We start from the raw sequence: 16092 nt of genomic DNA, 5'->3' as shown, positions 1-16092 counted from the left end.
CCGGAAAACGCAGTGTTAGTAGGCCGATGGCACAAGATGGACCGATGATCCTTTTGAAGGGGAGGCCTTTGTCCAGTACCTAGTGGACGTCTTCGGGCTGATGATGATGATGATTAAAATGTGAGGCTAAAAAGGCCTTGGAACCATTAGATTGATTTTATTTTAAACTTTATTTTTACAGCGTTAGCGACGATGTTAGCACTAGATTATAATTTTAAGTTTATAATTCATTTCGCCTTTGGAAAAACGGTGTAGCCAGTTGGACGGACGGGTATTTAAGTGTTTCTTTGTGGTTTTTTTCCTCCAGACATATAATGCCTTATTACGGAATTCCAAGGAACCCTTATAAAACAATAATTATAATTTCTATGTATATAATACAGTAACCAAAATATCCCACTGTAACAAACTCTCACAATCAAGTTACTGGTGTATATTAAAACTGCTTGCTTCGTGACAACAATTATATTATTTAAATCACTCTTGCTTACTATTCCAAAATTACTAACAATTGCACATATTGAACGTTTGTCTCCGATCAGACGCCCGATCAGAATGCCCCCACTTTTTCAAAAAGAATCGAATATATACCTATCTTTCTCCATAGACTACCAACATAATTTCGAATCGAACGACTTACTAATATCGTTTAAATAAAACACTTGTAAATTAGATTTAGTTTCATTTTTTCATTAGATTTTTGCGTAAAAGTTACATATTTATTTTAGTTAACCCGACGTTTAATATAAATACTAATAAATACTTTCGTTACTAATATCGGTTAAAACATATGAATCAATTACAATCATGCAATAGACTATAATAACTTTGAATTTAAATAATCAAAATAAACTTGATTTAAATGACTAATTTCTAAAATAATAAATAACTTTACACTATGTAGGATGACATCTTCGTTGCCTTTGCCAATACTTGATAGCATTAAATAGAAAAACGTAAACAATTTCCACAAACGTGAGCAATGACGCACCAAAACTAATGGAAAATACACCGCCGTAAGTAGCTGAAACAAAAGAAAACGAGGTTATTCTGAAATACTTACGTCATTGCTATTGTGTTTGTAATTAGGAACAAGCTGTATAAAATGAATTTGTTATTTTTAACTTCTCGTTACGAAAATTGAAAATTTTCGAAAACTCGGGAAGCTTTTCCCGCGATGGTGTCCATACGTATGTAAGTCGAAATGTGTGTGTGTGTGTGTGTGTGTGTATGTATGTATGGATGTATGTAAACTTCTTATAACTTTTGTACGGCTCGACCGATATCATCGCGGTTGGCGCCATTTGAAAGGGCTTGACCAAACTTAAGATTTTGAATACAATTTGGACCGGAAGAATTTAAGAAATCTCAAAAAAACTAGGAAAATAATTTTTTTCATGTGTGTTTTTTGATAACTTTTAAACTCCTGTACCGATCGATTCAAAGGTATGGAATAGTGGATAGAAAAGTATGGTATTTAGGTATGGAATTAGCAGGAAGTTGCAGGGAAGTCCTTTAGGGTCAACTGATTTTATATTTTTTTTTTGATAAAAGGCATAAAAGGCGTAAAAAGGCATAGAAGGCATGTATTTTCTCACAATGCTTTCTTTTTGATGATATTTCTAATATAATAGATACTACTACCGTTTCGGAACAAATGGTGCTCTGAGAGAAAGGAGCGCAAGATGACTTCTAGGATTAATTACACAAATTAAATTTATGAACAAAAAAAAATGATGAATGATGTGGAACTCGAACCGGCGACCTCTCGCATTCCCTGCTTTCACTGAGCCAACCGTTCGAGTCTGTTCCACTCTCCGGTTGTGGCTCCATCTACAGGATCCACTTTACAGTTGATAAACTTCTCAACTGAATCTGACTTAAGATGTCACTCTTTCAAATCTAAGCAACTTGTCATTTTATAAATTAAATTTATGCCAGTGCAACATATTATATTATAACGAAGAACAATATTATAACATATAAAAATTGATTATTTAGGGTACCTTATATTTGTGAAAGACATGGCGTAACCAGAATTGGCTGAGAAACAGTACAGCATAGAGATAGTTCCTCAAAATTCTATATTATTGTCCTCGGGTTAATCAGCAAACCACGATAAAGTGTATGTTGTCACTTTTCTCATAAAACACACTCACCAGTGACTGGCTCCCTTACAGTGGATGCCGGCTAGGTTATGGGTACCACAACGGCGCATATTTCTGCCGTGAAGCAGTTATATGTAAACATTATTGTGTTTCGGTGAGAAGGGCGCTGTAGCAAGTGAAATTACTGAGCAAACGAGACTTAACACCTTATGTCTTAAGGTGACAAGTGCAATTGTAGTGCCGCTCATAATTTTTGTATTAAAAAAAATCCTGAGTGGCAATTAATTAATTGGCAGGGTTTATTAATCCATTCCCATCAGCTTAACGCCCCTCAAAGACAAAAATATTTTATTGACATAACATCAAAAGATTGCTCGTCAACGTCAATTAATTATACAAAATCTTAAACATATATATTTTAAAAATAATGCAATCCAGTAAACAGTACAAGGATGAACCATGAAATCCATAAAATAAACAACTATAATACTATTTAATTCCACATTGTATTATCGTTTGCGTATTCTTCAATACTATAATAAGCCTTCGACATAAGTCTGCGTTTAATAAAAGACTTAAATTAATTTATTGATAATTCAGATACACTTTTTGGTAATTTATTGTAAAATTTAACACAGCATGCAAAAGAATTGTTTTTTTAACAGAACCTAGTAGAGGACACTATATACTTGTAGTTATTTTTAGTGTTAAATTATCGTCGCTTATTTTCATAAAAATAGCCACCTATTTCGTACTGAGTCGCCTTTCCGCCTTGACATTCGTGTCATTATAGACAAGTATCAGGAAACTACGAATATATATTTTAAAATACCAAATATTACCAATAAAAAATACGAAGTCGATGAGAAGTGTTTGCTTGTAGCAGGTGCATGTTGGCTTATCATAGAACACTTGAAGAGCTGACAATGTACTCAAATTGTAGTCCTTGCTATAACAATACAATTATTATTATACAATTTAAAAATAAAGTTTGTATCTTATCACTATTACTGTAGGTCAAGTATCTCTCAGATGAGTGTGTCTGATTATACTTGTAATTTAAATTATTAAAAAAAATTGCGTGCGCACAAAGTACACAAAAGTGAAACCTGCATTGTGCATGAACCTCTTAACTATATATGAAGTCCTAGTACATATTGCTAGGATGATGCATGATTTCAACCGCTATGAAAGACGTTACTATCACCGCTACCATATTTTTGTTCTCCTGGTGTGTACGAGGGCGGAATGATAAGTAACTAGCCACTGCAATTACAAAAGCTAAAAATAAAAAAATATATATGTCATTTTTAAATTGGTATCTCTGGCCACCTGTGTTCTAGATTTGAATTGGGCGGCGTGAAAATTTTATTGATTTTTTGTCATTTGAAAATATATTTCGTCAACTATTTTCAAAATTCAAATAAGTTTTGGGTCAATGTGCTCCTTCTTATGCCACAGTAAAAAACTGGGTGTCTGAGTTTAAACATGTGTCCAAGATGAAGCACGACTCCAGAAATGGTCGTGAAAGTACATGATATGGTTTTAGCAGATCGGCGATTGAAGTTATCTGAAATAGCTGACACTACAAGTATCTCAAAAAAACGAGTTTATCCTATCCTAAGTGAGGAATTAAATATAAAAAAGTTATCGGCCTGTTGAGTGCCGTGATTTCTTACGCACGATCAAATTCAAAATTCAAATTCAGATATTTTTATTCAAAATAGGATGTGACATAACTTATTGAAAGTCAAAAAACTACCACCCATTCCAAAATGAATGCCTCAGGCCTGAGAAGAACGGGCGTAACAAACTCAGAGGGCTTTTTTTTTCATCAAAAAATATGTTTATAAAGTAACATTGTGCAATTAAACTTTAAGCCAGAGGGCGGTTGCTTCATTCCCAATCTGTGGCATCATTAAGAAAGTCATTTATGTTATAGTAACCTATACCACACAAACTTTTTTAACAATTCTTTTAAATAACGTAATACTTTTGTTTTATACATTTTCTGGGATCTTGTTTTAAAAGCATATACATCGCCCCACAAAAGACTTGCTAACTCGACTTAGCCGAGTATTAGGTATGTATAAGCTTAAGCTCTAACATTGTGGTTATGACAGTTTCTAGCAAATTCACTTATGTGTCTATGAACATACATTACATTATCAAGAATATATTGAGAAGCAACAGTCAAGATATTATATTCTTTGAATTTTGCTCTCAATGATTCCTTAGGGCCTAGGTTATAAATAGCGCGAACAGCCCTCTTCTGCAGCACAAATATTGTATTAATATCGGCAGCGCTGCCCCACAGCAATACACCATAGGAGATAATACTATGGAAATAACTAAAGAAGTAGCGCCGTATCTATGTCAGTTAATTGTCTAATCTTTTTAACCGCGTATGCTGCAGAGCTAAGTCTGTTCGCCAATCCTTCAATATGGGAGCCCCATTGTAATGCAGAGTTATGCTAAAAAAATAGCAAATTCCACCGGTTTTATCACCTCTCCGTTTAACAAAACACTTGCATCAACATTTTTGACATTTGGTACGGTAAATTTTATATATTTCGTTTTCTTGCCATTTAACATTTCAAAAAAGGATTAAAAAAGGATTTGAGTGAAAAACTCAAAAGAATGACAGGACCGTTTTCTGAGTAATAAGGCTGATTTTTTACGTCGATTAGTAACAACAGATGAAAGATGGATTCATTACTTCACGGAAGAATCAAAAATTCGAAACAGTGGACTCAATCTGGATGCCCGGCTCCAAAAAAAGCCATGGCTGTAAAATCGGCTGGAAATGTGATGGCTTTCGTCTTTGTGATGCAGATGGGATCTTGATGATAGATAACCTTCCTAAAGGGCAAACAATTAATAAAAAACTACTACGCTAATCTTCTAGATAAGCTTCATCAATGTATTCAGCAAAAACGACCACGTTTGGAGAAAAAAAATCATCTTCCACTAAGACAACGCTAGGTTTTATACACGTGTTAAAGCTATGACAAAAATCAACGAATTGAAGTATGATTTGCTACCCCACCCACCTTATTCGCCTGATCTAGTGCCATCAGACTTCCACTTAAGCTCAAAAGTTTTTTGGGTGGACAGAAAATTTGCACAAATGATGTAGTCATATCCGCTGTAGTGGAGTATTTGGCAGGCTTCGAAGGAAATCATTTTATGGAAGGTATTACTGCTTTAGTAGTACTGCGTAGCAACTACCGCCTTATTGCACTAATATCTCACGCAACCAAAATAATATTACACATTCTAAATGAACGACTGGAGACCTTCTCCTTGTCCAAGGAGATAGCACAAGAACAGGCCGGATTTGTTAAAGGGAGAGTACACGTGTAGTGCAGATCCTAATTGTTCGCCAAATTATCGAGATGGCACGAGAGTTCAACAAGCCAGCTTACATATGGTTTGTTGACTTCTCGAAGGCGTTTGACTGTCAGGACCTGACAGTAAAAGACCTGAAATTTAAATTAAATCAATATTTTGTGTCAAAACTTAACTAATGTTATAATTCATATAGAAATAAAAAAAAAATTCACCCTCCTCATCGTTCTTGTAGTGTTGTATTGTTTGTAAATAAAATAATCACTTTGTATATCTATTATTCAAACAAAAAAAATCTTATAACTATATTTACACAATACTATGACTACATAAAATTAAAACTATCATTACGTGGAAGCGTACCAAGAATACTGGCAGCACTACCGCGTTGGATAGCAAGGCTGACAAGGCTCTGTGTATAAAGCAACAATACTTGTAGTGCTAATAAGGGTATTTGTAAATTATTTAGTTTGTAATGTTGTTCATAAAATTTCTTAGCACCGAAATGTTTATGCTTTCGTTTTGTTTTTTTTCTCTGTATAATTAATAGTTTTAAGTTGTTTCATTTTTCTTTTAAAATTGATTAATTAATTAAGTAAACTTTAAATTTAAATAATTTTATTTGTATTCCTAAATTCCTATTGTACTCGGTAAAACTCGAATGAGTTTATGTATGTACAAGAATTTTGTTATTATGTAATTTGTTAATAAGAAATAGATAAATAAATAACTGCATCGGTGCGTACGGATGATGTCCTGTCAAAAAACATCCATCGAAGCGCAGGTGTTCGCCAAGGATGCATAATATCACCGCTTCTGTTCAATGTTTACACAGAACTCATAATACGCATTGAAGACTGGACGGATGGTGTTACTATGGGCGGATACAAAATATCAAATTTGCGCTACGCCGATGATACTACTTTGTTTTTGTCGACCAGTGTTAGTCATATGGAAGAGCTACTTCTCAAAATGCAGCGCCTGAGTCTAGAGTTTGGATTAAAGATTAACCGCAGTAAAACCAAGTTGATATCGAATCAACAATAACTCGACCGACCTCACGCAGATTGGGTAACGTCACGCAAAGTCGTGCAATCTTACGTATATCTTGTATTATCGTAATCTCAAGCAATGGAGGTTGCGTAGATGAAGTAAAGCACCGTATGGCGATGGCAAGAACTGCAATGGACAAATTGAAAAAAAATGGGAGAACAGAAACATTACAAAAGCCACGAAAATCCGGCTCGTCCAAACACTTGTTTTTCCACATTTTTGTATGCTGCAGATACGTGGACGTTGCGACAATCCGAGAAAAAGAAAATTGATGCTCTGGAGATGTGGTGCTGGAAGAGAATGCTAGGAGTTTAATGGACCGAGTTTCGCACCAACGCGACTTCTCCATTCTCCAAGAACTTGGCATAAAACAACGCCTTTCGGTGTTAATACAGAGTTGCATTCTTAAGTTCTTCGGACACGTTTCTCGGCGCGAGAGTGAGTGCATTGAGTGCCTTGTCGTTCATGGAAAAGCGGAGGGCACTAGAGGGCGGGAACGGTCGCCCATGCGATGGACCGAACAAAATTAAGTCCGCTGTGGGCGAATGAGTGCACTTGACTGTCGGCCAGCAGGGAAAAGTGGCGAAGTCTCGTGGAGTGCATCACATCTGTACCAAAAGATTTCATTTTTTGATGACCACGACCGCTCTGTCAAGAGTGTAACGAAGTAGAAGAATTACTACTTTAGAACGAAGATGGAATACGTTCGTAGAATTTCACGGAGACTATGTCCAAAAATAACATTAATTTTATCACGGAAAGTTACGAGTTTTTTTTATTAGGCTAGTTACTTATTATCTCGCCCTCGTATGTAGTTATACGTTAGAATATATTAAGTTATACTTACGGTATATGATCAATCTCTTCTTCAACTATGATCATCTGGTTCTAAAACACTGTATAATGCTTCCTATCTCATTTTCTCCCACGTTAAATCGTATGAATTGTTGCGTCTGACTCTTTCTACTGTCGCGCTTTTTCGTTTCAACGACATTGAAATCACAATGATGCTAAAGAAGATTTCACTTCAAAAGTTGGGAGTAGCAATTTGCATGAAGACGTTTACATTTTTTGAAAAATATTGGCGAGCTTATTAGTGGGCACAGTGGTAATAAGGATAAGATAGCTAAATTCAATTAATTTTCCCTATATAATACAGATTTCAATTTGGTAAGTCAAAACTAATTAATTATTCTGTCTATTGATATCGTCTGGCTAAATATTATGTCCTTTTTGTCTTTAATAGGAATACGAATAGATATATTCTTTAGAATGGCAAATAACAAAGTCACTTTATTAGTTGTAAAGGAGATAAGGTTTCCTAGTTGTACAAAATACATGAAATTCTGAGCACAGCGCTGCAATCGATATTTTTAGGTTTGTATGCAAACGATAAAAACTCTAGAGGACTATTTTCGGGTAAATTAAAAAAAAGGGAACGTTGAAGGACCCGTATGATACCTACGTAGTTTTCATTAGTTAGTTAGTACGTATTTAGTGTACATTTTGTCCCACTTAAATAAGGAAACGGAAAGCTCCTGCAATAAATGCAGAGATAGATATTGATTGTGTTAGTTTACATTTATCAATGATTGTTTTTCTGTTTTCTCCACAGAACAGTTTTCTCTGACATGTCTGTAACTGTATTATGTCACCATGTACTTCCGAGATATCTTGTATAAAGTGACGATCATATCTTAATTGTATGTCCTGAGAGTGAAGGGAACACAATGGTAGCTTCTCTGGGTGATGATAATTTTTTTATAGAATTTAAGATCAACAGGTAGATGAGTTATATAAATTAACTCTTTGATTTCGAGGGTCAAATAAACACAAATGATCTTGTGAATGCAAACACCTTTAATATGGATTTTTTTAGTGAAATGGATATTATTTGATGACGATCTAACGAACATGGCCACATGAATTGGATCGTCAAGTTTTGGAGAGAACTTTCCTTTATTATCGTCTTAATAAAATGTATTATTTACTCACATGACATCACTGGGATAGTTGTCAGAAAGTAGAGGCATAACATCACTTGTTATTTTATAGTTCTTGTCTCTGCATTCAACGTAACACATCGGCTTACAAGGCAACATAGCCGATCCTGTTACTGAAAGTAAATGACGGTCTTGATATATATATATTATGTATACAATAATCAATTAAGAAAAGAACAATTATCAACAAAATATAAAAAAATATTATAAGCTATTCACTTATAGTCTTACTGCCCAATGTGCCCTTAAAACTAGTAACGATGTATAGCCGTGGGATTACCACCATGAAGTGAACCCCCATTATTATCTGTTTATTTTGTGAATAAATATTGGTTTTAAAATAATAACATCAACAGTAAATAATAATATAATTACCGCGTATATTGTTTAAGCATTCCAAATCTTTGAACTCACAGAAGCGTGTATTTTTCTCTAAAATTAAAAAAATTGAAGTTCGGTTTAAACATCAATATTAGGACAGTATACGTATGTGTCGTAGGTATATTGTTAAAACCGTGATATTACAATTTCACTAATGATATTAAAATTAACCGGTGGATTGTCAATCGACTTCATTTCTTACAAATTAACGGCCTGGTTTGTGACATTATACATAATTTCACAAATACACTATTCATTTTTATTGTATTGTTATTAAATCTAGGTATATTACTAACGAAATTAGCAGTGTGAGAAATGGAGCATTCTGATTTCTAAATTTATTTTTCATTTGCAATTTGCGTGTCTCCAATTTTCCATTTGAAATTATTGTTGAAATAGTAGTGAACAAGGGTCAATTCAGTTCTATAGGTATACCTACGACATATTATTTTATATATTATACTAGCTGACCCGGCAGACTTCGTACTGCCTCAATGGATAAATAAAAGACCTAAACTTTTGTATAAAATAAATTTAAAACAAAAAAAGGTTTTTTTTTATTAAAAAAAATAAAAAAAATGCTCGGTATGAATAAAATTTTATTATTATTTTCTATTAATTACACGTGATGTTGCTTACTTACAAAACAGAGTTTTCCTGAAATACTGGCTATTTATAAGGTTTCATTTGATATTGACAGACACACAGTTATGATAGTCTGTTATTAAATTTAAAGCTTTCTGATAAACTTTATTTTTTGTTTTGTTTTGTGGTGCGGTTAGGTTCAGTAATTTAATTTTTTGACAAAACTTATGATTTATCAATCTACATATATGTAGTTTGCTGTCAAATGTCAAATAAAATTAAAACTTAAGATTCATCAATCTATATAAAAATAGTCTGATAGATAGTTAACAACTGTATTTAATCTACCTACTCTATAGTAGGTAACTATTTACCTACCTAAAATTAAGTTTATTTTTTACCTCCTGAAAAATTTAGAAAGATATAAAAATTCTAATTAGTTATTCATTTTACATAACTATTTTAATTTGATTTATTAACGACGGGGGACACATTATAAGAGCATTTTCAAATTTATTCAAACCTTTGAAACCTTCTCTGGACTACCACAATTAATTTAAGACCAAAAGCCAATTCGGTCCAGCCGTTTTCGAGTTTTAGCGAGACTAACGAACAGCAATTCATTTTTATATATATAGATTATCACTGCCACCAAACTCTATCGAGACTCCAGAGCAATCACAGAAATGAGACGGGCATTTTAGCGAAGTGTTCTTGCAAACACTGGTTTCCATTCCGCAGTTTGATTTTGCGGAGAATAAAAATCCATGAAAACAGCACCGTAGAAGAATTCCACACATTTGTAATATGGAGGGAAAGAAATTTAAACTTAGGCAGGTTATTTAGCTGCAACAGATCTTTTGAATACTCCACGTTATAAATGCGGTAGATTACACAATGAATCAAATCCTTGTGATCAAGCCCTTGAGTCAGTACTGGATCCTCGATAACTCAACAGCTCGACTAAGTAACTAGAATTAGATGATATTCTAGGTTAAATATTTAAGCTGTGGTATATCTTATATACCTCCGGCTAAACCAATTTGTTTGAAAAGTTGTGTATATTAGAATACATACAACATCAGATTTTTAACCCATCTACGATCAACACCTATTTTTGTATCGCGATTTTAATATTATTCTATTCCATACACAATAGGGTTGCAAAATGGCAATCGATTACAAAAATTATAGTAGTATGATAAATTTTATGTACGATCTATTTGGTAGCTCTGAGAATCGGCTATCATCTATTTTTTTTACCCCAAAAATTTTAATTATTTAATTTTTTTTATTACTTTAATTGGCAATACAACGTTTTCTGGGTCAGCTAGTGGTATATATATTGAAAATGTTAGATTATGTCCTTGCTTCGGGACTTTGAATAATAGTTGTATTGATGTATACTGGGACAAAAATGAGTACTTAAGTCAGTGTTAAATGTATTTTTGTGCTACTTATCTATTTACCTCTTGGATATTTGTATGGAATACAACCGCATGTGTCGAGAAACCTCTTCATACGACACTCAGTCTTACAAGTTTCCAGGGAGTATCTGCTAGTATGTTGCAGGTTGCCCTCGTCGTGGAACAAGCAGCCACGATTCTCTATCTGTACCATATAATAAGTTAGCTTTTGGCATTCGCAGCAATAATTATTATTGTGACAGAAATTAAAACGTGAACTGACTATGTATTCCACTATAAGTTTGCATGCCTTATGTGTTAGGATAAGAGCACCTGTTAATTATAAACCAACAACACCTTATTATTACCTTATCTTTCAAATAAAGATTTGATTTGATTTGATTAGATTTGTACAAACTTCGATTTTCAATCAATTTATCATTTTTATTCAATCAATTTATATTTATATAAATATACCTATATATTCTATTAATTAGTTTTTTTTTTTGTGATAACCATCACTTCTGGGATTAATTACACAAATTGACACAATTTTTTACACAAATTATCTTGCCCCAAGTTAAGCATATATAGCCTGTGTTATGTTATTGTAACCCACAAGACTATGATATATTTAATACATATAAATATACATAAAAACATTTAAACATCCATGACTCAGAAACAAACATCCATATTCATCATAAAAATTCTTTCACCTACCGGGATTCGAACCCGATTACATTTGAAAACAAAATTTATAACCGACGCGCGACCTCTCACGTACCGTGCGTGTGCTCTTCGAACTGAGCCAGCCGTTCGAGTGACGTCACGTTCATAAATCTTTGTTGAACTCTTAGGTAATAACGAATTGTGTAGATTTATGCTTTTTGTTAATTGCATTGTTAGCTAGTCATCAATGCTATGTAAATAAATTGTTTTAATGATATTTTGTATAACTTAAAACATAATTGTATCAAAGACCAAATAGATGAACAGTTTCAATATTATTACTTTGGCAATTTTATTTGATATTTCATTATACTTCACAAACGCGATGAATAATTTTATGCCTCATAAAGAGTGACTTTTATTAGTTTTCTTTTCCTGGTTTGTTTTTATTGCTTACCTTTATCCATCGTAATTCATCATCTGACTGAAATATGCGGGGTTGCACCTTTATATCCAACGCAGCGCCAGTAGTAACATACTTGTATAAGACAGTTGTTTCAGGATAGTCATTGGGATCAGATAATAGTACCTAAATGAAATTAAGATCATCGTTTCTTTATTGAATCCAAACAATAGGTAATTTTTTCATTACAAACAATATAAAGATGCTAAAGACTGGAAGACCCGATGAACCTATTGGTAACCGGCTGGCAATTAATTCGGATCAGCCTAGCTTTCCAACTTTAGTAAGTATATTTGGTATAATAGCATGTAGTGATAGTTTTTCCGACATGTTATTTATACAGGGCGTCCCAAATTTATGGGACATGAAGGGAAAAGTACCTTAAATATCGTTGTTTTACTGAACGAAGATTTTATGTTATTTTTAAAAGTTAGTAATAATGTTTGAGTCAAACATTGTACGTTGTTCCTTTCTTTTAAAATACTATGTTACTTAAGAAGAGTAACTAGTTTTTGGTCATTCTTTTGATTGACATCATAAAAGTATCGGTTTTTTTTTTCGAGAGGAGTAAAATACATTTACGTATTGAAGACCCCGAAACGGGGCCCATATGTCGGGCTCGGCTGTAAATACCTTCTACTGACTAAAAACCTCCTCTGTGCTGATAGCCCTGAAGGCTGAAAAGTGTGGGTGTTCTTTCTTTTACATTTAAGTTTGTTCGATTCCAAGACGAGGCAAGTAATATTCAAAAAATCTTTGAATGCAAAATTACTAACTTTTAAAAATAACATAAAGTCTTCCTTCAGTAAAATACCCAATCTATTTTATATCTATTATCTTATATCTATTATGTAATAAATTACCTTAGGTATATAGGGTAAAGCCTTCATCTCTCAAGTTTGGGACGCCCTGTATATAAAGCAACATAAATAAATTATAATTATAAACAAACGCAATAATACTAGCATAAAATAACAGATGTATTCCTATTAAAGTTTTCTAATTATTATTCTTAATCCTAAATAGGCATATTTATAAAGTTATTTGTTAGTTTATTGTAATGTTTTATAAAACTGTTGAATAATTAGTAAATAAATAAATTATTTTGTTAAGAAGTTTATATATTATTATATCTATCATTTTTTTTCATCATTTCAACCGGAAATCGTCCACTGCTGGACAATGGCCTCTCCCAACTATGATGATCGGTCCTGAGCTGCCCTCATCCAATGTGTTCCGGCGATCCGGACCAGATCGTCAGACCATCTTGTGGGGGGCCTACCAACACTGCGTCTTCCGGTACGCGGTCGCCATTCGAGGACTTTTCTGCCCCAACGGCCATTCGTCGAGCTACACTGCCAATACAAATTCGCAACCAGTTGGGCGATCGCGATGTTGATGACTTTGATTCTCCTACGGCTCTCCTCATTTCTGATTCGATCTTTATATATTCGATTATTATATTTTCATATAAATTATATTATATTTACCTTAGCGCCATAGAATGGTGTTAAAGACCAAACAGGGTAGTCTTCTGGCTCTGTATTAAACACAACGGATAATCCTGATCCTCTAATAAAAAGAAATAATACTTATTTAATTTGTAAAATAAGCGAGTTGTTTTACAAATTAAATAAGTTCACAATAAGAACAAGTCGTATGCATCTAGAAAGAAATAAGGCATATAGTATTTTATGCAACAGTTGTATAAAAAGGGTCGTAAATGCAAGTGGCGCGGGTTGCGAAGTGTTCCGTACGCAACATCACAATGCATCGCAATAAATGATACACGAGCGTTTTTTTTGACCTAGTTATACAATGTGTTGCATACAATATTTTTTAAATATTAATGATATATATTTTTTTTAAATTATTAATAATAATAATTTATAACGAACAAATAGCACAAATTTTCGAGTTGCTGCGCAGGGGCGGGAAATGTATTGTACAGATACTTATCTCTTGTGTGTGGTTTCTTTTTTCCTTCAAGGAATGGCAAAGGTACACCCATACAGACAACTCGGGACAATTGAAAGTTACAAAATATACCAGCAGCATCTTGGTAAATTATATTAACGACTTTTTTTCTTTAGTTGACTTTAAAATGGTTATTCAAATGATTATGTATGTAATATAGTGTGTACTATCCAATATTTCTATAACCCTACCATACCTTACTTACATTTAGTTGTCTGTAGTTTTGTGGCGACATTATAGTACTGTACACCATGATTTTAATACCATAGAGTATAGACCTTTTCAAAAAATTGATAAGGTATGTACTTTAATATCTGATCGTGGCTATATTAATGACAAAAGTAGAGAATAGAAAAATATATATACCTTCCCGATTGAGAGGTAACTATGATGTTACTACTTTGTTTGCTTTCTGATAAATCATCGTAGTGTTCATTGTCAGCATCATTACTTGATATACTCCTAGAATATCAAAAGATTAAAATAATAAGCCTCAAAAAAAAGCATGATTCATTCATGGACGAATAAAAATGGAAAGGACTCCGCTCCGAGATATTAGCAAGTGAAGCACTTTTATGCTAGTGTGTGTGCGGTTACAGAAGTTTCCAATAACACAATTTTTCTCCCTTAATTACTCATATATGGCCACAATCACATAATATAAAAAAAATCTTATAGATTGTTTTACACTTTATCACAACGCAGGACGGCTTTTATAAAATATTTTATTGCGACGCATACTGATCTGTCACAGATGATGACAAATCTCAAAATGGCGGCCGCTCTGCTTATTTTAGTGTGTGTCTGTGGCTGTGTATTTACGCGTTTACTGGCTTGTTTTGATGATGATTCACTGTTATGTTAGGTGACACGGAGTCTTTATTTTTGTACTCGTCCGTGGATTCATTAAACAAATTCCAAAGTTGTTGGCTGCATCGCAATTGCTTAATCTCTTTTTTATGGTACGTTATTTTTTGTTATGGTAAACTATAGTGCAGATAGTCCCTGTAGAAAAAATCATTTATTTTATTTTAATATTTTTAAGAAAGCCAGCAGCTAGTTGTACATACATTAAAATAATTAACAAACATAATTCATTCAAGCTAATAATAGGCTTCCACATGTAGGTACATATAAACAAGTTTAATATTATTAAATCTAACATATTAACTACTAACAAACAACACAAGTATAATTGAAAGTAATTAAATAAAACTTCATAAAATTATTTAATAAAAACTTCTTGAAATAGACAGATACAAAGAGACAAACGCATTGGTATCTGATTAGCTAATTTAATGCCAATTGACTCTCGCGCTTAAAATAAAACAGTAATCGTTTGGAGTATTTATTAAGGAATATATAGATGAAATTTCATTGAAAAATGTTAAATATCAACGGAATGAAATTATTCTTTTCCTTAGAAATATCTCTCTAAAAATTAAGATTTAGAGGAAACTTTGCAAATTTATTGTATCGAGTCAAGTTTAGTAAATTGTGTTTCGACTCTCTGAAATTACTAACTAGAATCCTAAGCTTATGATTGCCATAAAAAAATATTTGAAATTCTATGTTTATGCGCCTTAAAATTGACTTTTCGTACAGTCGAAATATTGTCACCGAGCACCAGTGCAGTTCGTACGCATAGTCTTTCATCAGTGTTCAACGAAATAATCGCAATGCATAAAAGTACTCGGTGTAACGCAATTTATTCACCAAACACCGAGAGGACACAAAGCAAACTTTAGCACCAGAAGTTCTTCCTCGAACCTCAATCTACTGTTTTGCCATTTTTGTTTCACGCGCTAATATATATGTAAAAGAAACAAAAGAAAAATCTTTTTTAAAACTTACTCGATACTACCGTCATTCAGGGCTGCATAGTTGAAAGCACAACAATATCCTTCGTATGTCTTTATCAAGGTGAACATTTCATTACAATCTTTAATTTTCTTATTGAAAGTACAATATAGAAGTAAATCCTCGCACGTCTGATGTACCTGACAATTAAAACCACAATATAATTAAGTTTAAGCATAATATTATATATGTCGCCGCCAGCTTCTGTAAAGAACTAGCATTTAAGTTTAATA

The 16092-nt window shown here is 33.1% G+C and overlaps 1 protein-coding gene across 1 annotated transcript; it reads right to left on the bottom strand.

Moving 5' to 3' along the window:
- Positions 1 to 896: 896 nt before the first annotated feature.
- LOC126973062 (sodium channel protein Nach-like) lies at positions 897 to 15869 on the bottom strand. Its single transcript, XM_050820176.1, has 8 exons — positions 15854 to 15869; positions 13513 to 13592; positions 12017 to 12148; positions 10951 to 11092; positions 8891 to 8947; positions 8508 to 8628; positions 2951 to 3057; positions 897 to 1024 (listed from the first exon to the last, which is right to left on the bottom strand). Exons 1-8 carry the CDS (start codon positions 15867 to 15869, stop codon positions 897 to 899), a joined length of 783 nt encoding a protein of 260 aa, XP_050676133.1.
- Between the last annotated feature and the right edge of the window lie 223 nt (positions 15870 to 16092).

This window comes from Leptidea sinapis, chromosome 28, assembly GCF_905404315.1.
Source record: "Leptidea sinapis chromosome 28, ilLepSina1.1, whole genome shotgun sequence".
Classification (NCBI taxonomy): domain Eukaryota; kingdom Metazoa; phylum Arthropoda; class Insecta; order Lepidoptera; family Pieridae; genus Leptidea; species Leptidea sinapis.
The sequence above is the reverse complement of the archived record's forward strand: the minus strand, read 5'-3'. Positions and strand labels throughout refer to the sequence as shown.

Bases quoted from the DNA above. Each gene is read 5' to 3' on its own strand.
- LOC126973062 (XM_050820176.1), bottom strand. The intron at 8,948-10,950 runs GTAAATAGATAA...TTTTAATTTTAG, and splicing joins TCCATACAAATATCCAAGAG to AGAAAAATACACGCTTCTGT. The intron at 3,058-8,507 runs GTGAGTAAATAA...GTATTGTTATAG, and splicing joins AACTATCCCAGTGATGTCAT to CAAGGACTACAATTTGAGTA.